The following is a 27,162-nucleotide window of genomic DNA, read 5'->3' as shown; positions in this document are numbered from 1 at the left end:
TTATTGATTAAATCCTTATTGAATAGAAATTTCCCTTCATGCATCTATCTTAATATATATGAATCCCTTGTCCTGTTTTTTATTTCATGCTTTTCTGGCCCCCTCCTGGCCCCCTGGTACATTTGGTCTGGAACCGCCACTGGTCCATCTCCATTTGATTGACATGAGAGAAGCCTAAGCCCCTCCCTTTAGGCTGTTCTTACTCATATCGAAAGTGAAAGTTAGATAAAGAATGTTGCTTCGTGTCGCAGCCGCCACTTGTTCTCTGCGTCTCTGAGCGGCGGAGGAGCCTTTATGGTGAGTGATTAACCTTCTATAGGACACCTCGCTGCGGCATGAGTCACAGGGGCCCCCATGGGGCCCTACATGGGGCCCCTACATGGGGCCATGGATTTAAAGCCGAGACAGACCAACAGGCGGAACAAGCTCTTTATTTCACACAGTTGGAGGGGGAAAAAAGTCGCTTTTTGTTTCAGTTAAAGCTTCGCTTCTTGTTTTGATTAAACTTAAAACTTTATAACTTCTAAGATCCCAGATATAAACCTCAGTTTCACTCTTTGTTTTTCAAACATTTTACCACGTTTAAAATGTCACCATCTGCCGCCAGGTGTGATAGATGAGCTCATTTTATATATATTTTATTTAAATTCATTCAAATACAAAATGCAAATGTTGTTGTTTTGAAAGGATTACATTTGCTTTGATAAAAGTTTAATGTTGTTTGTGATTTTCATGTGTTGGAAACTTAATATGTGACCTAAATATAAAATAGTACTCAAGGTTAAATAGCTGCTCTGCATGCAAACCTGCTGCTGTTACTGGAAACATTCAAATATCATTTTTTTTCTGCAAAGGAAAAAAATCAAATTTTATTCTGAAAGGATTATTTCTGCTTTTAATAATAGTTTTGTTGTTTGTGATTTTCATGTAGTGCAGAGTGTTTGCAAATCCAAACCAATCAGCCTGCTGAGGCCCCGGGGTCAAGTTTCTGTCTGCAGGCAACAGGTTCAATGTCCAAAAAGACCAGAGGCCCCAAACCGCCACTAACAGGAAGTGATCTGCATCACTTCCTGTCTTTCCTCAGGAGAATAATCAATAAATAAAAATAATAAAACAAAGATAAATAGAATCAACAATTATTAACCTGCAAATAAACTCTGTAAATAATACAAAAAAATATACATTTAGGAAATAATGAACACAATTCAAATGGATAAAGAAATAAAGAATAAATAGCTCTAACAGAGGAAACTGGTTCTTAATATGTGACCTAAATATAAAACTGAACTGAAGGTTAAATAGCTGCTCTACATGCAGACCTTCTGCTGTTACTGTAAACATCCAAGATGGACCGTTTTTCATTTTAATATGAAACATGAAAACAATCTGAAATTTAAAAAAAACAATTTTTTATTCTAATATAAGATAAGATAATCCTTTATTTGTCCCACAGTGGGGAAATTGCAGCGTTGCATCAACAGTGCAGTAGGAAAAAAAGAATACAAAGTATAAAAAATATTTAAAAATATATAAAAAATATACATTAAGTATATACAGACAAGGCAACACTGGTATAATATGATAAAACAACAATGTTTTTTTTTTTTTGCTGCAGCAAAGAAAAAATAAAATACAATGTGCACCATAAAAAAGAAAAATTAGATATCTTTATTGTCCCAGCTTGGGGAAATTCACCGTCTGCATTTAACCCCTCCCCTTGGGGAGCAGTGGGGGGTTTAGGGTCTTGCTCAGGGACCCCGGCTGTGGGGATCCAACCAGATACTTGCAACTTTCTCAGAGCACAGAGTGCTGCTCTAACCACTTAACTCACATTAACATTTGCATATAGTTGTTTGTTCTTTATTAATAAAAATAAAAAAAGTTGTTTTCAAGCTATGAAAGTTTAATAATTATTAGAAATGATCCAGTTACAGAATCTGGTGCAACAGCGACAGTAAACCTGAAATACCAGACAGATCAGGGATAGGCCAAGACTTTTATGATCCAATAATCTTAAAAAAGATTATTGGATCAGTTCACAACTAAAGTTTAATGTTTAGTTAAATAATTAACAGATTCATATTTTGTATGCTCATTACTATAATATAAACCTGTCTGATAAAAACAGGGAATTTAATTCTAGATCATTTTTCTAAAATGTAATAAATATGTTATGCAGGCGAAACAAATTCAGCTGTTTTTTTTTTGCTTATAAAACATTTTCACTTTTACTGCATATTTTCTTTGCCTGCAGTTGGTGCAAATATTACCGTAAACTGAGAAAGAATTCTCAGAAAAGAAGAGCTGGGATCTACTAGACCAAATAAAAACAGTTTTAGTCACATGTTTAGTCCGGACTAGCTGCATGCCTTTTTCTGGAAGCCAGGAGTTATTTTATTGTAATTCATGAATGAATGCTTATTTTTTTTTTTTTTTTGCTTTTGACTTTTTGGTCACATTTCTATTTAAATCTCAGTAAAAAAAAAAAAAAAGTATAATAATAATAATAAAGGAGATAGTGCTAATCTTGGTTTCAATATAAAGTTCCTTAGTTTGATATTTCTGATGGTAAATATACTATGAAGCAAATGGTAAAATCATTCTCTCAAGTGTTAAAAGTGTGAATATTTGTTGAAATGTTAGTGCTGGGTGCATGGGCGGTTCTAGACAGGGGCCAACGGGGGCCAGTGCCCCTGTAGATCATGTTCTGACCCCTGTCATATATGCGCTGGAACAGACATGGTTACTGATTGGTCCTTTGGATCCATTTCAGAGGTCTTCAACAGGGGGTCTGCGACCCCTAGGGGCTCCACAGAGGTACTGCATGGGGTTCAGGAAAGTTTTGGTTGATTCCACTAATTTCCACTAATTGAAATGTCTTTAAATCCACTAGGGCTGCAACAACGAATCGATAAAAATCGACTTTTAAAAGCGTTGGCAACGAATTTCATCATCGATTAGTTGTGTCGCGCGATTATTGCGTCATCTGCCGCGCCGTCATCACTGCCTCTTGACTGAAAGAGGAAGAAAAAAAAATACGGCAGAGCGAGTCAGCGCCGCAGGTGCAGTGTTGCCAACTCCGCGACTTTTCAGACCCCTCCAGCGACTATTTTTCAAAAAAGCGACTAGCGACAAATCTGGCGACTTTTTTCGGTGTCACTGGCGGCTTTTGGAGACTCTTACGTGAAAGCATGCATGTTCCTACTCTGCCGTGGGGCGCCTCCCCCACCCCAACCGCGTTTTCCCGCAGGAGTCCCTCTCATTCAGAGCCTCAGCGTCCAGACTGCAAATGAAGCGCGCATACACCGGGATTGACGGCGCAAATTGATCACAATAATAAAAATAGCCTGCGCTTTGTAAAGCGAAAAAAGTGATAACATGCAACTTTTTTCAAAAGAAATTAACATGGCACGGAACCACCATGTTTGTTTGGTTTTAAAGTGGGGGAAACGTAACGTTAGTTTCTCAGGTAGCTCATCTGATGCTTTCCTTACCGTGTTAGTAGGTTACAGACAGTGATAAGGTTGGCTACTTATTTTACTTTTCATTTCATTTGAATTAGCTTAAGCAGCGTTTACATTTACTTTATAAATAAATTAACTTGCAAATTATGAGGGCAAGACTTTTAAAGTTTAAATCTTCTGGCAAAGATAAAGTAAAGAAGATCCTGCAATTTATGGAAGTAAAGCAGAATAAAATCCAGCAAGATCAGTAATATGTCAATTAATTATCTGCCACATTCCCATGTAAATATCTGTCTTTGGAGGATGTGTTTTTTAGCACCCCTAGTTCTCTCATTTTTATTCCAAATACAATTTATAATTTGAATCACAGGCTATTTTTATCTCTATGGTTCAGTATTTTCTCAAGTAGCAACTTTAACTGCTATACTTTCCTGTCTTAAAAGGCAGAACTCTCTAGTCTAAAAAAAACCTCATTTGTTGAAATGGGGGGGCCTATTGTTTGAACCCCTTAGAGGCTTTTAAAAACAAAAATGTCTTTTTGCGCTTTATGAAACAAAGTACCCTATATTTTGTGGATGTACAGCTACATTTCTCATGTAAGTTTGCGTAGTTTTAACAGAAACATTTATTTTTCATATTGCACCAGTACAGTTAATGAGCAACCTGTACTTGTGTGCTTGTTTGTTCTGTCTATAATGTTTATTTTGGAATAAAGAGGTTAATATAAAAAATATTTTTTGTCCGATTCATCGATTAATCGAAAAAATAATCGTCCAATTCATCGATTTTTAAAATAATCGTTAGTTGCAGCCCTAAAATCCACGTTAACATGAATCCAACAGACTAGTAAACAGATAAATGGAGGCAGAAGATGTCTTTCAGTCATCAATGCTCACATTCAGAGACACACAGGAGCTCTTTCAAGCTGGGCACCGTTTCATTCACAACACCTGTCCCATCAACCAGGAAGCAGAAATACTTTAATCATCCCAGGGAGGGATTACTTTAGTTACATTACTCCATCTGGACCAGTTTGATAGAACAGTGTTTCATAGAATATATATAATTAGGGCGTCCCCGCTCCATCTAGCCATCAGTTTGGGGTCCTTGGCCTGGAAAACATTGAAGACCTCTGATCTATTTCATTTTTTTCTTTACAAATTCTATTTTAGTAATTATTTAAAAACAATAAAGTGATGGCTTCAGTGGTATTGATATATGATCCCAGTTTTCATCTCTGTCGTAATATATTGGAATCATTTGCACTGTTTTTTGGCTCATGCTTTTCTGTCCTTCCATGAAAACACGCCGGCCCCCTCCTGGCCCCCTCCTGGCCCCCTGCTACATTTGGTCTAGAACCGCCTCTGTGCTGTGGTCATTTCATGGAAATAAGGAGTTTTAATGATATAAAGGTTGAAGCAGATGTATCTCATCTGTTCTCATGAGGCTCTTGGCGCGTCCCGCTGCAGCTGCTGCATCTCCTCCCACTGAACGCTTTCCTGTCGTTTCTTGACCCCCCACCATGGTGGTCCAGTATGGGGGCCGCATGTCTACAGTCTTTACTCCAACAGTAACTGGGCCTTGCAGAGAGGGGGCCTGACCCTGCTCTGCTTGTGTTAACACGACAGTAATTAATTGGAATTCCAGAGGAAAATATATTTTACTGTTTAATTGGAAAAAGCAAAAGGATCCTTTTTTTTTTTTTTTTTTTTAGCGGTTTCCCATAAACAGCCAAACGCTCTTTATAGGAAGTCGGATCTCTTTCCACCCTCCAGGGGCAGAAGGACTAAAACTTGTTTTTAGACCGAAGCTCTTTGTTGCCATGTTGTTTTCTTTGCTTTAAACTGAGACGTTCAAATGTAACCAAAGTTTTAGGTCGAATCTAGTTTGCAAATCCGAAAGCAAAACCTCCGACTCTTCATTAAATCTCCTGACTATAAATAAATTAAAACAAGCTTACTTTCTCTTTCATTATGACTTGCTTGTTGATCAAACTTGCCAGATAAACCAACCCTGTTGGTTCTTTTCAGACATATTTGAGGCTAGTGGCTCGGTCAGGTCAATGTTTACTGTGTGAATATTTTGTTAAGGTGGAATTGTTGAGTTTTAAAACAGTGATTAGATCAGAGTTGCTCCTTTTTTCTGCCTAAATGTGAAACCTCCCTGCAGAGGGGAGCTGCAGCTCTGACCAACATCATGGTCATGAGAGAAAGTTCTGCTTAGATTTGAAGAAATAAGCATCCAGTGATTGATTGTCTTCTGGGGAGTTATGATGAACTGAAAGAGGATGTAGCTCCACAAGTGGGAGGGGTGACCTTATTTTAACTCAACTGGGACTCTACTGTTATTTCTTACAGGAAGTTCAGAGGCTCTAATGGGACGTCATGTTTAGAAGTTTATCAGCAGTTAATGTCTCAGTCTGGTAGGCTGAAGGTTAGTCTGAGTCAGGACTAAGACTGAAGTGGACTTCTGCCCCCTATAAAAACAGCGTGGCTTTTTATGCTAATGATGCAAAACGTCATGTTTGCAGCGGTTTGTTTGTTACAGAGAAGCTAATGCTACGTTCACACCACAAGCAGCAGGAGCAGCAAAAACGAACGTCCTGCTTCATTTTTGATGCTTGTACCAGTTTAGTTCTGACGTGCGGCTGAAGCATCTCTGCTGCTCTTGCAGCGGGGTGGAAAAGTGGGTCTGATGCTCGGTGGGCGGAGCTACCCTATCCTTTCTTTGGCTGGAATAATGGCAGCTATATTAGCTGTGATCAGCGAGTAAAAAGTAGATTGAATCTATGTTGAAGTGAGAAAGTCCTCCTGAAAACATGGTCTGTGCAGTCAGTTCATCCAGATTACCATCCTGCCTTCAAAGATTATTTCTCTGTGGGAGCCGCTCAGACCCCCACATACTGGCGCTGCGCTGTCACTGGGAATCCCCAGCAGCAGCTGCCTCAGGCCCGCTCGCCTCTCCAGGGTTTTCCCCTCCTGTTGGTGGCGGCTGGAAGTAGATGTTAGCGTTTTTCAGGTCTGTGCTACAAACTGCAGGCAGCAGGATAATAAAAGCCAACATATTGTGCCGGCAGGTTTCTACATTTGAAGTTAATTTAGGCGTTAATAAACTGTTTCAGAGGAGTGATCATAGCGCTCTGCATCTAACCTGACTCCTCCAGATGGATTTGCTCCGCATATCCATCTGGAAACCTTCCGTTGAAGTAATTTTGGGAAGGGGAGAAAATACTGGTTAGCTGATTGGCCTATGTTGGTGATAGACGGGCCAAATAAACCAATCAGATCAACGAAGCATATGACGTACTAACAGAGCGACGACGAAGAGGAGCCAATTGATAGATCAAACTCTTGGCGAAACCAGTCGGGAGAAGAGCAAAAACATCTTTTCCTCTGAGAAAAGCCTCCAGAGCAGTGTTTTGCTCTTCTTTCAGTGAACAAATACTCTGTAATTCCGATAAAACTTGCTCGATAGCCACGCTAACGCTAGTTTCATCGGCTGAAGCCGCCATGTTCTTTAGACTGAACTGTCGCGCTTCTCGTTGCGTCACACCTCAACCCGCCTCAAAGCCAACGCTGATTGGACGTTCGTTTGGTGAACGGCTCCAAATTTTCTTTAACGGAGAGTCTCCAGGCTGATCTGCGAGTGAAACCTTGAAAGCTCGCGAGATCAGGATGGTCTCCAGAGGCTACTCTGCATCAGCAGTGCTGCGTCTGACTTAGAGCTGGGCGATATGGCGATATATATCGTGAGGACGAGAGAAACATGTCTATCGTGACCTTTCTCCTCTATTTTTTCTATCGTGATAAACTTCTTTATTATTATTATTACTGCTAATATACATTTTAATATAATCTGTTAATATAACATTTTGCGTTTTTGCTATGCAAACTCTAAGTGTATATAACGAAAAAAAAAAGAGAATAAAAAGATAATGTGTAGAGAACGTGGTTTTGCGACACTACACCGCTTTACGTCACGCGGCTTTGCACCATACGTTTGCGACATTACTGATGGAGAGAGCCCGTGAAATTTCTTTCTGGCTTGAAAAAAAATGAATGATGGACACCCAAGAAGATTTTACCGTTAAAGCGGAGCTGCCTGGCTTATATGCTAGTTGTCGGGCTGACGTACGCAGTGGTGCGACGCATTATGCGTTGACTACGGACATGTGGATGAGTAGAGCAACACAGCCTTATATGAGTCTCACCATCCTTATCACGGACTGGACCCTCCGCGCTCGGTGTCTACAGACCGTGTACTTTCCTGAGGACCACACCGGAGTGATGCTCGCCCAAGGTATGAGCCTGACATTGCTATGCACTTTTGTACGTTCGCTAGTTTTACTATTATTGGTTTTACTAATATGCTTACACCAATGAACTGTGTGCTTTTACAGCATACGCATCAGTGGCGGCTGGTGAAAAATATTTTTGGTGGGGCTGATATAGCCTAGTGTATGTCTCCAACTAACCCGGAATAAGAATTCAAATAAACAATTGGACAATACATACAATTTAACAGTAATGATTTAATTTACTATATAATAACAGTAACAGTGATGATTTGGGTCACTGTGACGGGGTTCTTTGGCCTCCAAGAATCCAGTCTCAGTCGGGTTACCGGTGTTGGTGATTTATTGAGCTCAAAAACTCAAAACAGGGTGCAAAAGAAACTAAACATATACAAGATACTCTGGGCCTCAGCCTCCCTCCAGTTACCAGCAATGTAACAAAGAAACAGAAAACAAAAATTGCCGCTTTTCTTCCCACAGCCCTCATTAAATAGTTTAAGCCCCTCACCTCAGGCTCTCTTATTTCTGATTTCTTCTCATTAATCAGTTTTGTCCATATATTACCTCCACAAACAATTGATGTACAAAAACAAATAATTTTTACAACTTAATTCTTTTACACAGATTCATTGACTTATTCAATTACACCAAACTGGGTTTGAACCCAGCAAAGACGCAGCCAGACGGAAGATGACAAGTCCCCGCATAAACACGTACACACCCACACCCCCCACATACCCACACACACACACACACACGGCTAACCCCACTGAAATATTAAGTGTGCACCCTCAATACGCCAGCAGGTAACCAGGAACAGCTTGTGTGTTTTAAGTTCATGGAGCTACTGATCTCAGCGCGAGTGTATTGGTCCTCACAAGCACAGTATAACAGGAATGTGTGTGTGGCGCGCAAAGTTAGAGAGGTTGTTTTAAGCGACGAGGTGGATTCGTCACAGTCACAATAACCATGAAATGAAATGTTCATATCATACAACAGGGATGTTCTTCTGGCAAACGGGTAGATAAATAAGGATCTCACCGAATTTGGTGGAAGCTGCATCTCGTTCGTTACATTCGCCATCTTCCCTCTAATTGTCTGCACCTGCGCTTGGGTTCAGAAGAGAAGCCTGTTAAAGTGCAGTATTTTCAGCGCCCCAATACCATAAAGTTCCGAGACGCTGATTGGCCATTAAATTCACCTAGCAATAGTACATGATTGACAGATTCTCTGCAAATGTGGGTCAGTCTGATCAGCGCCCCCAGAACAGAGACGGTAGGAGTCTGTCTGTGGAAATCCACAAATTAATGACAGTAGATAGGGAAATGTAGTTTATATAATTTGTTTTGCTTATAGTTACACAGTCTAGAGAGTAAAACAGACATTTATGAGTTAATTTCTAAAAATATATTTTACGTTTCTCTCTTCTTATCAGGGAGGGCGGTGCCCCAGCGCCCCCTATGGGCCGGCCGCCACTGATACGCATCCATTACTGGACCTCACTGATATTATAATTTATTCTGAAGGGGGGAAAAGTGAAGGCTACTGCACCTGTGAGTGTTGTGTTTACACACAAAGGTGCTGTAGCATTCACTTTTTCCCCTTTAGAGTAAATCATACTGTGTGTATTAGTGTGTACTGTTTGTTATAGTTTGTTGTATAGTACTGTTGTGTTCCATGTTTTTAAACTGTGCAGCACGTTTCTCTTGTGACTGCTGAAAAATAAAGAGAACAACTGAAACACCCATAATTGTGGTACAGGTCGTATGATGGATCACATTTTTAACTACACTGACACTCCTATCCAGTAGAACATGTGGGCATTTTAATTAATGTATTACCAGTGCAGACACATTTCTTCTTAAATAGGCGAGGCGCCTCCTAGTGGAAAACAAGGTAAGTGAAAGACAAGAGAAAAAACTGGCCTTGGAATTTTATAAAATGTCAATAACAAATGAATATTAAATGATTAATTACTGCAGCGCAATAGCCAAGATTCTATACTGTTCACTGTCATGGCCGCAAATTGCATAACTGGTGTTCTTGGTTTGGGGTTGGGATTCTCATATTAGGAAACAAGATGATGGGTAAAAAATAGGCGATGAAAGATTTTTTTCAACCCTGTCCATCTGACGGACTATGAAAACATAAAATGCAACATCAGTTGTGGTATATCGTGATATACTCCTGCTGCTCTAAACGCGCTGCAGGACCTTTTCCTGCGCCTTGATGCGCGTCAACCGTTGACTTTACCTGTAAACTAGCTGCTCCTGCTGCTTTAGTTCTGAACGTAGCATTAGAGGGTTTTCTGTTGCCGGTAATCACTGTAAATGCTGGCCGATCCCTTCAACCTTGCATTTGATTGTTTTTTGTTTTTGTAGCACTGCTGAACTCGTCTGGAGTTGACGTAAACGCTTTACCCGACAAAGTCGTCACTTCTGATCGTTTACAATGAAAGGAACACTAAATTACAGTCACTGAATGTGCAGAGTCACAAAAACCCAGCAGACTTTAATGATTTTATATCAGTGTAAACAACAATAAAAGTCACGTTAAAGACATTTATTTTCCCCCAGCGTCATATGACCGGCGGTCCAAAATGGAGGAATATCAGGTAGTCTCCTCGTTACCATTTGCACGATGAAGAGATGTTTGAGGAAAACAACCACTTGAAATCAAAGACAGATAATAAGTTTGGATCTGACCTGTTGGGACGCGTTGAAAGAGGTTTAGAGGACAGGATCTGGTTAAGAAAATAAAAACCTGCCCACAAAGCTTCTTAAAGTCAAAACGCTCCTTTTCTTTATGTTGGTGCATTAACTCTTTACAGTAGATAAAATACAGCATTAGGTTTAATTGCATCTTATAGCGTTATCAGCTTCGCTGCAGTTACAGTAAATTATTTCAGACATATCAAATCACCGATCTTAACAGCTTTTGGTTTATTTTGTTTTGTGGAAATGGAAATTTCCATCGTCTGCCTTCATTCATGGTCATATAACTCAGTAACAAAGTACAGATCTGAGATAGAGTTTTGATCATAGATTATTCTTCTGCGCAGCCTCAGAGGATTGTTTGCGGGGGTTGGTGAAGTTGTTGGTGCTGAAAGCTGCTCCGTAAATCTCCAGCAGTCGGGTTTTATCTGTCTACATTCTCAGTTTTTATTTGAAAAAGCTTAGTTAAACCTTAAAAAAAGACACCGTAATCTAATCTGAAATCTCTGGGAGATTTTTTTTATTCTGTTGCTTTCTGCATTTTTCGGATTTATTCTTCTCATGAAGACATTTTCCAGTATGACATCCTCATGGTTTGATAACCTAATTGAAAATAAGATCATAGTATTCATTTCAACTATTTAACACTAAAGAATTACTTTAATTTAAACAAGAAAATTAACAATATTTATTATAGCATCAGGCATTTACGGAAGAGGATTAGGGCCACTGGAAAAAAAAAATTAACTGATTTTTAAATTTTATTTCAGTTTAGTATAGGGAAAAAAGTCAGAATTCTGAGAAAAAAGTCAGAATTCTGAGAAAAAAGTCAGAATTCTCCCTTTTTTCAGAAGTTTCCTATACTAAACTGAAATAAAATTTAAAAATCAGTTAATTTTTTTTTTCCAGTGGCCCTAATCCTCTTCCGTAGGCATTATGTAACATTAAAGTTTTAATTCTATAATTGTACCATAAATGATGTAATTATGGTACTAAAATATTTCTATCCTTAACTATCTAAATGATGCTAATACACATTGTAAAAAAATGTTTTATGACTTTTCTGAGACAATTTCGATGTTTCTTACATTTTCTTCTCTGACGTCATCGTAGGAAATGCTCAGAGCAGACCGGAAAAATATGATTAAACTATGTTTATCTGCCTTTTAGTTAATTCTTTAGATTACGCACTTTATTTCATAATGTTAACACAAAAGGAAAACATTAAAACTCAAAAAGATTTATGTTTAAATCCAAAGCTGAAAAAGTAGCGTAGCATCCCAGCCTCGGGGCAGAGCGAACACTTAAAACGTTATATTTTAGTACGCTTACTATTTTTGGGAAGGGAAAAACCTCATTTAGGTCTTTTTTTTTTATAAATAAAATCGAGAGCGATCCGGATGTATATCTGGATGCACAAATGAGCCGATGGTTCGGATCGCGCTTCCGGCACGGATCGGGTTGTGACGATGCATCACTGAACCTAACGAGCTAATATTAGCCTGTTAATTAGTTCGGCTATCTGCTCTGGCAGCCCGAACTCTGCTGCCATGTAGATATTCTACGAACAGATTGTCAGTTTTCATTGTTAACTTTGTAATTTTGTGTCTAAGATGTTGCTTTTTAACTAATAATCAGATTAATCGATTATTGGAATAATTATCCACTAATTTAGTCATCGATGAATAACTGGAGAATAGGGATTCTAAAACATGCCTTTAGCTGACAGAGGAACCACTTAGAGCAGGAATTATATCAAAACAGTAAAAAAAAATAAATAAACACGTAAACATTTTGCATTCAAGAAGAAAAACTTTATCAGTCAATCTGCTCCATCCAGAACGCCTCAAGTGGAAAAGTTTTAGTTTCACCTGGTTTAATTTTGTAGAATTCTTTAAGGAACCTTTGGCTATCCCATGATTGGCTAAAACCTAACTTTGGTGGGCGGGCACTCTGAGTCCGTTCGCCCAATCAGCTCTGACGGTTCTGTGAATGTCCCTCCTTTCCTCCCAAACAGGCTTGTCAGGTTAGAACACAATTATGATTTATTAAAATTACTGACGTGCCGGAAAACAAAGGTGTTTCCACTATATCAAAAAAGACTTCAAATCTTATTTAGACATTCCCTGTGACTAGTAGCCAAATCAATTTATTTAATCGTCTTATAAGCCAGAGGAAAGTGTCACCGGCATTGGATGGAATTGGATGGAATTGGGAAGTGGATGGAATCCCATTAAATGGTTGTTATTACTGGTTATTAGTCCCATAGAATGACTTCAGATTGGGCCTCCTACCGCTCAGTAATTCTATTTTTCATTCTGACTGAGCTTGTTAATATCGGGGGGTTGCTTGAGGACCCAAATGAGACGAGGTCTTGTAAGTTTAAGGATGAAAAACTGAGGCAAACGTCCAAAAACACAAAAATAATGAGAAACAAAAAACCAGCAAACATCAGAGAAAACTTACATTCGGAGCCAGAGACGAGGAAGCAGCACTGAGTGACTGCAGAGGTGGAGTATATAAGGGGAACTAAACAAAAAATTGTCATAATATTATTTTTTTTTTTTATTACATAGTGAACGTGTCAACATTGGGGTTGTGGTTGCTTCAGGACCCAAATGCAGAGATTAGTTCTTTTGATTAAATAGAAAAAAAAACTGAGGCAGAATAAAAAAAAAAACAGAAAAGATCAGGGGAAACGCACGTGGGGAGCCACAAACGAGGAAGCAACTAACAACAACAAGGAAGTAGCACTGAGTGACCCCAGAGGTGGAGTATATAAGGGGAACTAAACAAAGGATGGACTAATGAGCTGAATATGGAGCAGGTGGGAATAGAACTAACTAGAAGGAAGCCAAGGGGAAAAGAAACAAGCAGTAGGGGGCGACAGAGAGTAACTAAAGACAGCTGGAATAAATGGAAAATAAACCAAAGATCAACAAAACAGAAGAACTAAAAACTCTGATTCCCAGAACCATTACGGAGTTAAATTTGTGTGACTGAAACATGTGGAAATCACTGGAAGTACAGTTTTAAAACACTATTTTTTAAAAAGAAGGTCGGCTGTAAATAAAGTAGTTAAAAAGTATAAAGTAGGTAAATAGAAAGTGAAACTTAAGGTTTTAGACGTGGCAGAAGCAGCTGTTATCAACCATAAGCTGCAGTCTGGAGCGGGACTGATAACAGCTAATAACGACCATTTAACGGTTGATCACATCCGAAGCGCATGGAAGTATAGTGCTCACCTTTAGGCAGCTGTCCAGCAGTGCACAGCAACCGGTTAGTATAGAAAAAGAAAAGCTTTTCTCTGTGCTTCATACAATCTCTGTCTGCTTTCTGTAGCATTTAGCCTTTTTTCAGGGTTTTGGACATTTTCAGCCATTTGAATCGGAATCTCTGTAAAACCTTGATGAATGTTTCATATAGAAGCGCAGGAAGGTGACTTTAGATGTTTCATTATTTGGATTTTCTACTCAGTTTTTTTCTTTGGAGGACATATTTCCAAGTAGCCAAATTTTCCTTGCCTTATGCAAAGGAGCAGTGGAATAGTTTACACCAACAGGTGGGGGAGGGGCTGTGCTGTGTTTCACTTTGTTGCATAAAACTGGAATAATCTCACTAAATCGACTGTAATGTTACAATAATTGGAAATTAGGGATGCACGATATTGGGATTTTGGCCGATATCCGATACGCCGATATTTTAAAACTCATGTAGCCGATATCGATACCGATGTTAAAGCTGGACAAAAATAAGTAGTCATTGAAAATAGCAGTTTTGTTATCCATTTCTGACACTTTGAAAAATAATATACTCCAATATATTTTCATATGCTGATATCAAATCTATTTTTAAAAACGCGGTATCGATCTATTTTACTTTCAAAATCTGGTGAAATTTCATCATTCTGTTACAAACTCTCGTGATATTTTGCAAATTCTTGTGAGATTTTGTTAGTAAAATAGATCGATACCGCGTCAATATATCAACATATAAAAATATGGCAACATTTGGTGAATTTTCGGGGGATTTCGTAGCATAACGATGACATATAGCAATTTCATTAGTAAAAGAGATTGATATGGTGTTTTTAAATGGCAATATATCAGCATATGAAGATATTGGGATATTTTAATGGATCAATATTTTTTCCCTCGTCTTTAGAAGTTTTTAAGTCTGTAAAAAAGACGTTTTTGAGGAAGAAGAAGTAGTATTTTATTTTATTTTTTTAGACTTTAGAAACTCAGAAGCTGATCAAATATCGGGTTAAATATCGGTGGGGTGGCCGATGTCCGATATTCAGTTTTAAGGCCGATACCGATAGGGGGCCCATTATATCGTGCATCCCTACTGGAAATATTTGCAGTTTTTAAAAGCCTAACTTTCTAACATAACTTTCCTTAATAACCTGATTTTTACATTTAGTTGCATAAACATGACGTCTGCTGTGGCTTATTTCTGATAACGACTCCTATCTTCAGCGTTTGTCTTACATACCTTCGTTTTTTATCTTTAAAAATGAGCCAAACTGATCATCTCTTTTTTTTTTTTTATCCAGGTTAAAAGAAATGGCCTCGCTTTACTGGTTCCTCGTTGGGGTCCTGTTTTTCTCTCTCTATGCAGTGGCTGAAAGCTGTAAGTTTAAATGGTTGATTTCTATAACATGGATTCATTTACCTGCTCCAGGCGATTCCTTTAACCTTCGGTTTTATTTTCTCTTCCTTTCTTTCTCTACAGCTTTTGTTAAAGTGGCATGTGATCCCATAAGCATGGGCCAGGTGAACCATCAATCGTTGCTGAAGTGTGAGGTCAAACTGACGCAGCCTATACCAGATTTACAAATCACCGTGGTGGTCTGGAAGAAGAAAGGGCATGAAAGTCCTATTGCAGTTTATGATTTCAGAAAGAACGACCAATTTAAAGAGCAACCGGGCTTTACGTTTCCTAACCGCAACATTAACAACTTCAACGTTTCTCTGCTCATCAGCAACACTGAAGTGAAGCACCAGGGAAAGTATACCTGCATGGTGGTTACAAGTAGTGGTAGCAGCAACAGCCAAACAGAACTCAAAGTGACGGGTGAGGATTACACTTACACTAAGACTAAATAAACTGCTTATATAAGATGATTTAAGAAGTGCTGCTTTCATTAATATGAAAGACTTTGACCATATATGGCTGTATGGGTCCAAAAAATAAATAAAACTCATTATTATATAGACTCAGCTCACATAGAGTGAAATATTCCAAGATTCTATTTCTGGTCATTTTTCTAATTATGGCTCATAGAAAATAAAAACCAGTAGTTTAGGCCCCGTCCACACGAAGTCAAAACAAACACGAAACGCTAATATTTACCAGAACGTTTGTCGTAAAGACGGAGACGTAAAATAAATGTGATCGTCCACACGAATGCATGAAAACGCTGCAAAATGTATGCCAGGCCTGTAAGTGGCGCTGTGGTGCCAAAGCAAAAACAGGCGAAAACAGGCAACGAAATGTTGGGCATGCGCAGTAATATTTATACATGGTTGCCCTGCGGGTCTATTTTCGTGGTTCAGTCAAATTCAGGTGCTGAACTATGTGGTCGATATTGCTCTGTTCTTCCTGGAGATATTCCAGAAGAAGAAGATTCTGTTGTAAGCCCGACAGCAGGGTGAGTAGCATGAGCAGCAACCATTCAACACAGTACGGCGCCATTGTTGTTGTGATACCGTGTCGCGCATGCGTGTTTAGAGGCGACGCTATGACGCATGCGTGTTTAGAGGCGACGCTATGACGCATGCGTGTAAGAAGAAAAATGCGGTTAGAGCTTAAAGATGGAAACGCGAAAACGGCGTTTCAAAATCTTCCCACTCTGAAGGCTTAATAAAAAAAAAAAGATAGTTTACAGACCCCCGAAACGCCGGCTTCGTATGGATGAGAGGCTGGTTTGGTGAAAAATGTGTGCGTTTAGGCCAGGGTTTGGCTTCGTGTGGACGGGGCCTGAGTCTCAGAAAATTTGAATGTGTATATTGGAGAGTCCTGGTGCCACAGTGAGAAGATAACCAAATGAAAACAGCTGAGAAGGTTTTATTTAGCCTCTAGAAGGGCTTTCAGTTTGGGTCACCTGCAGTCAGAGCCGACCGGACGCGAGTCCAGAGGACGTCAAACAGGACTGTTGATAAAAAAAGAAAACAGAGTGGCAGGAAGAGATGTAGGAAGATTTTAATTGATCTTATGTCCAAACTTTTTTATACACTTTTCATTATCTAAGCTTGCATCATAGTCATAGTGTCATAGTTAAAAAAAAACAACAATCCACTGGACTTTGTTTCCAAGGTTGAAGACGTTTCTCTTCCCATCCTGGAAGCTTTTTCAGTTCAAAATGTCAGAAATAGCGTTTTGCTTCTTTTGTTCGCCTGCAATGCCCCATACCTGTCTATGTCTCTGAAAGGGGGGGTCGTTAAAGGGAATTGTTGGCCTGGCTGAATAGGTGAGGTCTTCTGTTCCCCTGTAAAGGGGTTGGGGTTCCATGATAGCGGGAAGTAATCAACTCTATCGCTGCATTGTACCTTACCAACCTTAAAGGTATACTATGCAACCGGTGTTGATTTTCCAGCGAGGCTCCCCCCAGAGGGCGAAAGTAAAAGTGCACTGTCGTAAATATGCTCAGCTGTTCTCCTGGTTTCTCCGTCAAGCCAGGCCAGTTGTTTTGAGCTTAGCAGACAGGCGAACGCAGCGAATGACTAATGCTGCGTTCACACCGCAGCTGGCGCGACAGAAGCAGCGAGTTTACATGCAAAGTCAATGGTTGACGCGCGTCAAGGCGCAGCAAAAGGTCCAGCGGCGCGTTTTGAGCAGCAGGCGCAGCACGTCTGAGCAGCTGAAGCAGCGCATCGGGCGCGTTTAACGCAGGGAGAGAGAAACAGCGCTGATGATCACTCCTCTTAAACAATTTATTGACGCCTAAATTAACTTAAAATGCAGAAATCTGCCGGCAGAATATGCAGTTTGGATTATTTAGATGAAAAACACCTACCAGCTGCCGCGGTGAACCGCTGCTGATGAAGGGATCCATATTGTCGGCGCATCCCTGGTATGTGGGGGTCTGAGCGGCTCCGACAGAAAAAATATTGAAGGCAGGATAATAATCTGAATGAACTGACAGCACTGATTACGTTTTCAGGTGTATTTTCTCACTTAAACACATATTAAAACTACTTTATTCCCACTGATCACAGCAAATATAGCTGGAAGGCAGAGAAAGGTTAGTGAAGCTCCGCCCAAAGCGCATCAGACACACTTTTGCACCGCGCAGCCAGAGCAGCAAAGCTGCTTCAGCCACGCGTCAGAACAAACTGGTACAAGCAGCAAAAATGAAGCAGCAGACGTGCTTTTGCTGCGTGAACGTAGCATAACTGCACAAAGATTGCCACTGTGCTAGCAACGAGAATGCTTTTAACTGGGGGGTGTAGCAGTTCTCGGCCGTAAAGCAAGACTGACTCTCACGAGACTTCTGAGCCTGTGGGTGCGGGTCGGTGCTCCTGCAGTTGCAAGTGCAGTATTTCCCCCACAGACCACCAGGGCGGCCGAGAAAACCTTTGTTCAACCTAAAATGACTCATTTAATCATCCATAACGTTATGGAACACATTAATTAACTGAAAAATGTTGCATAGTGTGCCTTTAACCAACCTTAAACCTCTGTTTAAGGTTGGTTTTTCTTTCTTTCTTAACAAAAATGGCTTCCTTTACATTTTGGATATAAGGACCAAATATAGTAGCCTGACGTAGTTTGACTCAATTCTAGTCAGAATGAGTCTGATGCTGCTCCATAGAGCTGTGATTATGGGGCGTGTTTCGAACGAACCAGGAAAAAAAATGCCTCTGCACTCAATTGGATAGACCTACAACCAATAAGAGCAACGGAGTGCGTGACGTATGTTAAGCGACGCATAGTTGTTGTCAACAAAAATCAAAGCGTGCAGTTGCACGCCTAGAATAAGAAGATGAGCCTTGATCGCGTTTCTCTGTTCCTCTTTTAAAATTAATTTGCTGTCGATATCTTCTAGAACAGACCTAATAGCAGAATCTACTCACCTCAACTCTCCAGCGGCAGCCATTGTTGTTGTCACCCAAGCGCGCTTTGGTGACGTGGTTGATTACGTTACTGTTGGTCATCTGTCCATCATCGTATAAAGCCCGCCCTGACAATTTGATTGGATCGCCAGAAGGTGGGCGAGCATACTCGCGCTACTGCCAGACCGAACTTCCCGACCTCAAACCTTGTGGGCGGGACTAAGTTCGGAATGGCACCCAGGCTACAAATATAGACCCAGGAGACCCCAAGTCCCCTAAGTCCTCCAAGGAGTCAACATGGTACCTTATTTTGGACCAATTGTGCCATGTATGAATACAGATATTATAATATAATATCATATAGTAAATATATTATAGTGTCGCCTCTCGCTCATAGACTGATGGAGATGGCCACGTCTCCACCTTGACCCTTACGGAAAAGCGGGAGAAGATGGATGAAAAATATAATGTCAAAATAAAATGTATCATGTCATAATATAAAAGCTATGCCATAAGGTATGGGGCATTGCAGGATAACAAAGAAGCTAAACAACTCCCATTCCAGAGGGGGGGACCCGTTCATCCGTTTCTATTTGCATGTTTTCTAAACTAAAACCAGGCTTTGTTGGGCTGCTGGATAAAACCTGGAACTAAACGCTATTTCTGACATTTTGAATTAAGAGAAACGTCCAGTGGATTTTTTTTTTAACACTTTTTTGGAAAGCTTCGATCGTCAAAATTTCAACTAATTAAGACTTAAAATCGGAAGGTATTCCAGTCTGTGTGTATTTAACGTTTCTACTGTATGAGAGTTAGGTTTATTCAATGATTATTATAAAATTTATGTGTGTTTATGAAAATTTTTTGCGAGGGGATGCTCCACTCCTATGTCATGATCCAGTCAGGAGACCATCCTGCCTTCATGAACTGATCAGTTGTTCTGTCAGAACAATACTCTGTTTGTAACCATGCGTCATGTTCTGTTAATAAAACGCTCTGCAGAGGAGGTCTAGTGGGAGTCTGGGGTTCAACTGTCTCTCCTTTCTGCAGAAATTGTATCCATTACTGTGTATTTCAGTTCTTCTTTTGCAAAAACCTACATTTATGAACCCGACAGTAACTATTGAATTTCTTTGCAGTAGGACATTTTTGTTGGTTTGTCTTTCTTTGTAGGTTTTTTATTTGATAAAGTGTCTCTCTTCAGCCTTTGAATTTTATCTCTTTTTCTTTGATTGGATTAAATATTATCTTTATATTGTGTTTTTCTCTTAACTTGAATAATTTGGATTTTATTGTTGCTCTTTGGTTGGTTTATCAGTGGAATCTTTCTTTCCCCATTTTTCTTTCACAGCCAGATACAGTAACCTGACCGTCCGTGGCATCAATGCATATAATGATCCCAAAGTAAGCAGGATCCTGATTTGTGAGGCTACCGGTGGCTACCCAGAAGGCAACCTGAGATGGATTGTTGAGAACAACACAGACTGGACGAAAAGCTCCAAGCAAACTGCGACCAAGATGGAAAACGGTCTGTTGAAGATGCACAGCGAGCTGCCCCTGCTGAAAGGGTCTACCTTCGATCGATACGCCTGTGTGCTGTTCAATTCCAGCGGTGGCAGACAGGAATCCGTCCTCTTCACACCCTATAACCAAGGTAAGTGTTTTTCTAACATGTTTCATAAAATACACACATTGGTTAAAGATTAGTCAACCAAGAGCCGACTGTACATGTTTTTCTTTGCCGCGGGGGGGTTGAGGAGATGCCAAAACTTCTACCAGAAAACAGAAATGTGAAGCAGTTATGGATAGAAGAAAAACAGTCTCTTTGGAATCTGCCTTTTTTTGTACACAGAATTTTAAATACTGATTTTTTTTTTTACACATTCCTTACAATGAATTTTTATCTGGTGAAAATTCAGCTGCAAAAAAAAAAGAAATCGGACTGGGTGAAAATAACGGGGCTGATCACAGCTAGTACGGCACCCCCGTTTGCCAAGGCTCTAGGTTTGATCCGGAAGAGGCGGCCGACGGCAAACATTTTGATTTTTTCTGCACAAATGAGTTAAAGGAATAGTACACCCAAAACATGATTAGCCTTCATTTTCTACTCACCCCCATGCTGAACAACACTCTGGAGTACTTTTTTGATATCTCAAATGCATCTGGAGATCTGGGAGGCTTCTTGCTGTCTGCTGACATTCAAATAATGGAGGTCTATGGCGCCCGAGACAGAAAGGTCCATAAAAGTCCACAAAAACGTGTCAATATTCCTCCATACTGCTCGTCCAATGTAATCCAAGTGTCCTGAGTGGGTAGCATCCAGAATTTACTGGAAACGAAGTCATTTAGAATGTTTTTAGAGCATAAACAGTAGTGTATAGGATTTCCTGAAAGCGCGTTCATGACGCTACGGAAGCCGGCAGACCAAACCAGATGAAAGTGCGCATTCAGCGTCTGCTCTGCCAATAATGCAAGCGTAGAAGAAGAAATGTGCTGTTTACCTGTGCAAAGAAAGAAACAACGAAAGAAAAATGTCTGAGGACTAGTGTTGAGGAAGAGCATGAGTTCTTTGCCGAGCTGAATGCGCACTTTCATCTGGTTTGGTCTGCCGCGGTTTCCGTAGACTCGTGAACGGGCTTTCAGGAAATCCTATACACTACTGTTTATGCTCTAAAACATTCTAAATGACTTCGTTTCGAGTAAATTCTGGATGCTACCCACTCAGGACACTTGGAATACATTGGACGAGCAGTATGGAGGAATATTGACACGTTTTTTCTGGACTTTTATGGACCTTTCTGCCTCGGGCGCCATAGACCTCCATTATTTGAATGTCAGCAGACAGCAAGAAGCCTCCCAGATCTCCAGATGCATTTGAGATATCAAAAAAGTACTCCAGAGTGTTGTTCAGCATGGGGGTGAGTAGAAAATGAAGGCTAATCATGTTTTGGGTGTACTATTCCTTTAATTTCATCGGCTAGAAGCTGCTCGACTGCATCCAGTCGATTGCTTTGGTTTGAATTCACCAAAAGGTCAACACATTTGCAGCTCAATTTTTTTGCAGCTCAATTTTCTCCAGATAAAAATTAAATGTGAAAAAGATTCATTATTTAAAATTTGGTGTCTAGATCCAGATTCCAATAAGACTGTTTTTCTTCCATAGTTATGGAGCATGAAAAGACAAAGGTCGTGTAAAATTCAACAGAAAAACAAGGAGTTTATTGAAGCTGAACCATCTTCTCTGCGTCGCTGAGGGATGGTTTTCTTTTGTCCGTAAAACCACACGTCTATCGAGACTCAGCAGTAAACAGACATGCTGGTTCTTGTCCCTGTAGGCCTGTCAGGGCCTGCCAGATTAGACGAGGCAATCCCCAATGGAAAATAAAACAGTTTCATCTCTCATGGAAAATTCTTCCAGCAGACCTGTTGGCTAACTCTCACCTGTGCTCCATCTTTCTTCGTCTGGTTAAAGCTGCTAAAGCAGCAGATCTTATTTGAAGACGTGTCAGAATCTTTTCCTGTTTTCTTTCATTATTGTAATAAAAGTTTTACATTTTGCTCCACAGGTTCCCAATTCGATTCTGAGCCAAAAGCGGAACAATCAAAATCTACATCAGCCATAGTGGCTCCAGTGGTGGTCATCGGGTCACTGATTGTGGGGTTGCTGCTGGCGCTGCTGTTCTTCAGAAGACGATCTCAAAGTGAGTATATCTCAGATTTTTCACTCTTATGATGTTTTTAAATGTCTTTGGAATAAAGATTAATGTCGTCTGAGGAACCTGCACTGGATGTTTGGCTGCATGGTTTTGGGAGCAGGGATTTGAGTTTTGGTTGATGGGATTTGGCCCATATGGATGTTTTTCTTGGTCTGGGAGGAAGTTCCTGACCTCGGGTCGTTTTCCTGCATGTCTGGTTGTTTGTTTGTTTGTTTCTCGTCTGATTGGTGTGAAGTGAGACCAGCTGGTCACAAAATGTCACAATAAAATAAAGATAAAAATAAGGATAAAAAAGGATGGGGAACGCTTGTTTCTGATGCAAATCATGTCTGAACAATCTGGACACATTTAAAAGTAAACATTTATATTTTAAGATGTATTAACATAGCATTTTTTCCTTAAGATTATTATTTTTGTTAAAAGGTTGGTATTGAATTTTTAATGGAATGAAAACTTTAATTTGAAAACAAAAATTGTGAAATATGATCCAATTACTTTTATTTACAACAGAAAAAAAGCAATTTTCCTTTTCTGTAAACATGAAATCAACCAGTATTTATATCTTAATTGTTTAATTGTGTCTAATTTACCAAAAGAATTAAGGAAACATCTAGAATAAGCAAAATAAAATATAAGAGACACTAGACATGATTCATAGTTTAGTTTTCAGTTGTTTTATGTGCGAAAAAAACAACAAAAATAGCAGAGGTGCTGTTTATTTTACATTGTCTGCTGCTAAAAACTGGTTGAACTTCTTTGCTATGACTGATGATGGAAAACAGATTTCCAGGATTGCTTAAAGCTGCAGGAATTGCATCAGAACTCCTGCAGCTGTTGCTTCATCAGCTCTTAGTAGGAAAACTCATCATGTCATCTTACAACCCTCCAAATTTGTTTTTTGGGTTTTTTCTTTTCAAGAGTCTTTCTACATAGTTAGCATGTTCTCCCTGAGAATGCGTGGGTTCTCTCCGGGTACTCCAGCTTCCTCCCACAGTCCAGAAACATGACTTTTAGGTTAATTGGCTTCTGTAAATCCTCCTTAGGTGTGGATGGTTGTTTGTCCTGTTTGTCTCTGTGTTGTCCTGTGATGGACTGGAGACCTGTCCAAGGTGGACCCCGCCTCTCACCTGTAGACAGCTGGGCACCACCACCCCCCGCCATCCCACTTGGGATAAATCTTGATGGAAAATAAACGGATGTTTTTCCAAGTCAGATTATTTAGATCAGAGAATATTCAATTCTATTCAGTTTATTTCTATAGCTCCAATTCACATCATGTCATCTCAGGTCACTTTCCAGTTCACCAGATCATCCAGTCAGATTGGTTCAAAGTTTTCTATCTAAGGAAAACCAGCTGATTGCATCGACTCATATATTGAAACTTAAGACATAAAATATTGACGCAATATTGAAACTGAAGCTTTTATTCCAGTATTAACATTTTTTTTCCTACTGTCTGAATCATTATAGGTTTTAATTGTCACTGGTTGAACCTCATTTTACTGCAGGTCCAGTTTGGCCACTTTTTTTCGTTTGTGCCAAGTATTATTATCAGACCTTGACCAAGTTATATATTAATAGGTGTGATATAAATGCAGCTAGTTGTTAATGGACACAGCAGAGAGCAACGTACTCAAAGTGCGAGATTTCATCACTTCCTTCCCCATTGCGAATAATGAGGAAACACTGTTTGCAGGACAAACCTGCATAACAGCCAACGAGTGAGAACACAGGCTGGGAAAGTACCTCCTAATCAGATGAAGGAGCTATAGGCTGCAGACTTTACACGACTTTAAATACTGTAGCAAGAATAGATTGTGTGTTTTAAAAAAAGGTAGATAGGTTGTTGTTTCCAGTGACTGCCTACCCCCCCGTCATGTTCTGACTTTTTTTTTTTTTTTTCAAATGTCTGACAGAACAGCGGAGGCCATCAACTGCTCCTCTGATGGGTATGTCCATGTTTGGACAAGCTGTTAAAGCTCCTTTTCTTTTCCAAATGGGCATAAATGGCTAACAGTAGTTTAAAGATTAAACCAAAGGACCTTTTCTGCTCACATTCCTCTAAATCAGCCTTAACCTGCTGAACCTTTTGGTGTTGGACATTTTTAAAGTGTGATTAGTTGAGATAAAATGTAGATGACTTAAATATAATCCAGATGTGTTGCAACATGTGGGAACTTAAAATGAATCACAGATGGATTCCTGGCCTGGAATCTCTGCTCTCCTCACCCTAAACTTCCTGTTTTTTCCTTACGTACTAAAATAGTTGAAGGCTGTAAGTAATTTATTTGTAATCAATAGCGTTAGGATAAAAAAAAAAAAACTGTTGTCTTTAATTAGAAAAAAGGAGAAGGTGCGGCAAAAATGACTTTAGGTGAAATGTCATAAAAAGCGCCCCCTGCTGGCGGAAAGTAAAACCTGTGGTTTGAATGTGGGTCATTACAACATCTGAGAAGCTTACCGTAAATCCTCTAATATAGGCCCGGGCCTTTATTTCACTCAGGTGCATCTTGGTCCAGGCCATTAATGGAAGGAGGCCAGAATTAGAGGCAGGCCTCTATTTTTATTTGATCAAAACAGACGACCAGTGGAATGAATAAAAACAGTTTGTTTCTCTTTGAACCGATAAAATACCAGGTTCATTTATTGAAAAAGTAGTTACTATAACGGTATACAGAACATTATTCAGACATCTTCCAGCAGCTGCAATTTTTCTGCACAGCAATACGAAGAAAAAAAAAGACACAGAATGGAATCTGGTGAAACAAAGTTTTAAAATAAATTAATGGAAACTGTTCTGCCATCACAGCCGGTCATAAAAACCAAACAATCCGGCCTCCTGTCTGCGCTAACGATGGTACTTCTCATGCTAACGGCTTGGATTGGTTAGCAAACACTGCCCCCCTGTGGTATTTGCATGTTATTATCACAGGTTGTTGAGGACTGCACAGGAACATCGTTGGTTCCAATTATAGCCCCGGCCTGTATTAGCGTCCGGCCATTATTAGAGACCCGGCTGCTAATGGAATACAGGCCAATATTAGAGGATTTACGGTAATTCAATAAAAGCATAACAGAAAAGCTAGTTGTGAATTTGAGGTGTTTGGATGTTCAGTTTATTTCTATAGCTCCAATTCATCTTCAGCAATCCCTCACACTAAGCATGCTTGTAGCGACAGTGGAGAGGAAAAACTCCCTTTGAACAGGAAGAAACCTCCAGCAGAACCAGGCTCAGTGTGAGCGGCCATCTGCTGAGGCCCACTGGGGTTCAAGGAGACAGAAGCAGACATAGAAAAAGAAGCATAGATACAAAAGGCAACTGTCAACCAGCTCCACAGGCGGCCCCGTCCAGGAAACACACAGCCAGGCAGACGAGCTCCGAGCCAGCTCCCATGTCAGAGGATGAAGAGAGCACATCCAGTTAGTCACAGTCAGAGAAACAGGACTACACTGGAAAACAGGCCAAGCTCCAACATCTAGAAACAAAGGTGTTGATGGCAGCAGCACAGCTGATATTTCTCTCCAGGATGGAGTCACAGCCAAACAGGAACAGACCAGATGAAGCTACTATGAGAAAAAGCAGAGAGAGCAGAAGGTTAGAGATTGAACTAACAGATTCTGCAGAGTGGGAGAATAGAGATAGAATGAAGCAGAATGATGGAAGAGGGGTCCCTATGTCCTCCAGCAGTCTAAGCCTATAGCAGCACAAATGTAGAAAGTAGCTCAGGATAAACTAAGTATTTTGGATGATGAATAAGAAAGAAAGGAGGTTAGAATTGTTATCAAGCTGAACAGTAACTGCTTACAGGCATTTTCGATGAACATAAAAACAAACTTGAGGATATGTTTGTTGAATTCATTCATAGGAGGCCCAGAAATGTTTGACCGCTTTCTGTCAGGGTTTGCATTTGGGCTTCAGGTGCTGTGGGATCTGTCTGCGCTTGCATGCTATGAACTTGAAACGGTGGTGGCTTCACATCGACGTTCTACGACCCTGATTTCTTACATAATGTTCTTCCTTCTTTTAGGGGAGCATCACATGGTTCCTTCAGCTCCAGAAGCCGGTAAGCATGACGAAATAAGCGTATCTACTGAATGTAATTAGAATGTAGCATTGAATTCAGTCTTATTTCCTCTGTAGAAATGGTTGATGATCCTCCTCCTGCGTATGAGCCCTAACACAGCTTGCCTTAAGGTGAGACTTCAACTCTTCACCTGCACTTCAGAATATTTTTTTATTTCTGCACCACATTTCTAGAAAGCCTCTTCTTTCTCGTTGCAGGGGACTCAACGAGCGTTAATGCATTGATTTACTGCGTGACTCCAAATCAGCACTTCCTTCCTCGCTAAAACCACCCGTATGACATAACCTTCCTCCAGCTTATAACTGCGTATTTTCAGGGATAACTTACTGTAATTCACCACTCAGCTTACCACGAATCTGAACTCAGCAGAAACACTGTTAAAGACTCAAATGAAGATAAAACGAGATCGGCTTCGCCGGTTATGCGTGGAAAACAGAAGCGACTTCCAAAAAGGTGGTTAAAATGTTGAGGAAAAACAGAAATATACCTACGATCCTGCATGGTAGGTAATGATGGGTATAAGAAGTGGACACAGGGTCCAGCCAGAGTTGAGAGGTGGATGAATATAAGCATACAGATAATATGTCTGTTGTTTTTTGTCTTTTTTAATGGTTTTTTTTTTTTGTCTTGTTTGGCCAACTCTGTAATTGTAGCCTTTGGCAGCTTATCGTGAGTTTGTCTTTTTATGTGATGATATGCTATAAGGAAAGCACTGAATCAGAGGGGGGAGGGGTTTAAAAAGTAGGCACTAGGATGTGTGGACTTTATGTGTTTTAGAGCTCTTTAATTTTGTCTTTTTTGTTTATTTTTTAAATAAAACGTCAGAAAG

At 40.0% G+C, this 27,162-nt stretch overlaps 1 protein-coding gene across 1 annotated transcript; it reads left to right on the top strand.

The window, feature by feature from the left end:
- The first annotated feature begins 162 nt into the window (after positions 1-162).
- On the top strand, positions 163-27,162 carry LOC119772921. The gene is made up of 10 exons (XM_038269634.1): positions 163-297; positions 15,031-15,107; positions 15,210-15,551; positions 19,884-20,186; positions 21,868-21,871; positions 21,923-22,233; positions 24,165-24,197; positions 26,277-26,312; positions 26,390-26,443; positions 26,531-27,162. Exons 2-9 carry the CDS (start codon positions 15,041-15,043, stop codon positions 26,425-26,427), a joined length of 1,134 nt encoding a protein of 377 aa, XP_038125562.1. The 5' UTR covers positions 163-297; positions 15,031-15,040; the 3' UTR covers positions 26,428-26,443; positions 26,531-27,162.

The sequence above is a fragment of the Cyprinodon tularosa genome, unplaced genomic scaffold, assembly GCF_016077235.1.
Source record: "Cyprinodon tularosa strain WSP-4 unplaced genomic scaffold, ASM1607723v1 ctg732, whole genome shotgun sequence".
NCBI lineage: Eukaryota > Metazoa > Chordata > Actinopteri > Cyprinodontiformes > Cyprinodontidae > Cyprinodon > Cyprinodon tularosa.
The sequence above is the reverse complement of the archived record's forward strand: the minus strand, read 5'-3'. Positions and strand labels throughout refer to the sequence as shown.

Excerpts from the sequence above, each read along its gene's own strand:
- LOC119772921 (XM_038269634.1), top strand. The coding sequence starts at position 15,041 with ATGGCCTCGCTTTACTGGTTCCTCGTTGGGGTCCTGTTTTTCTCTCTC. Across the intron at positions 24,198-26,276 it reads ATCAACTGCTCCTCTGATGG|GGGAGCATCACATGGTTCCT; the intron begins GTATGTCCATGT and ends TCCTTCTTTTAG. Across the intron at positions 26,313-26,389 it reads TCCTTCAGCTCCAGAAGCCG|AAATGGTTGATGATCCTCCT; the intron begins GTAAGCATGACG and ends TTTCCTCTGTAG.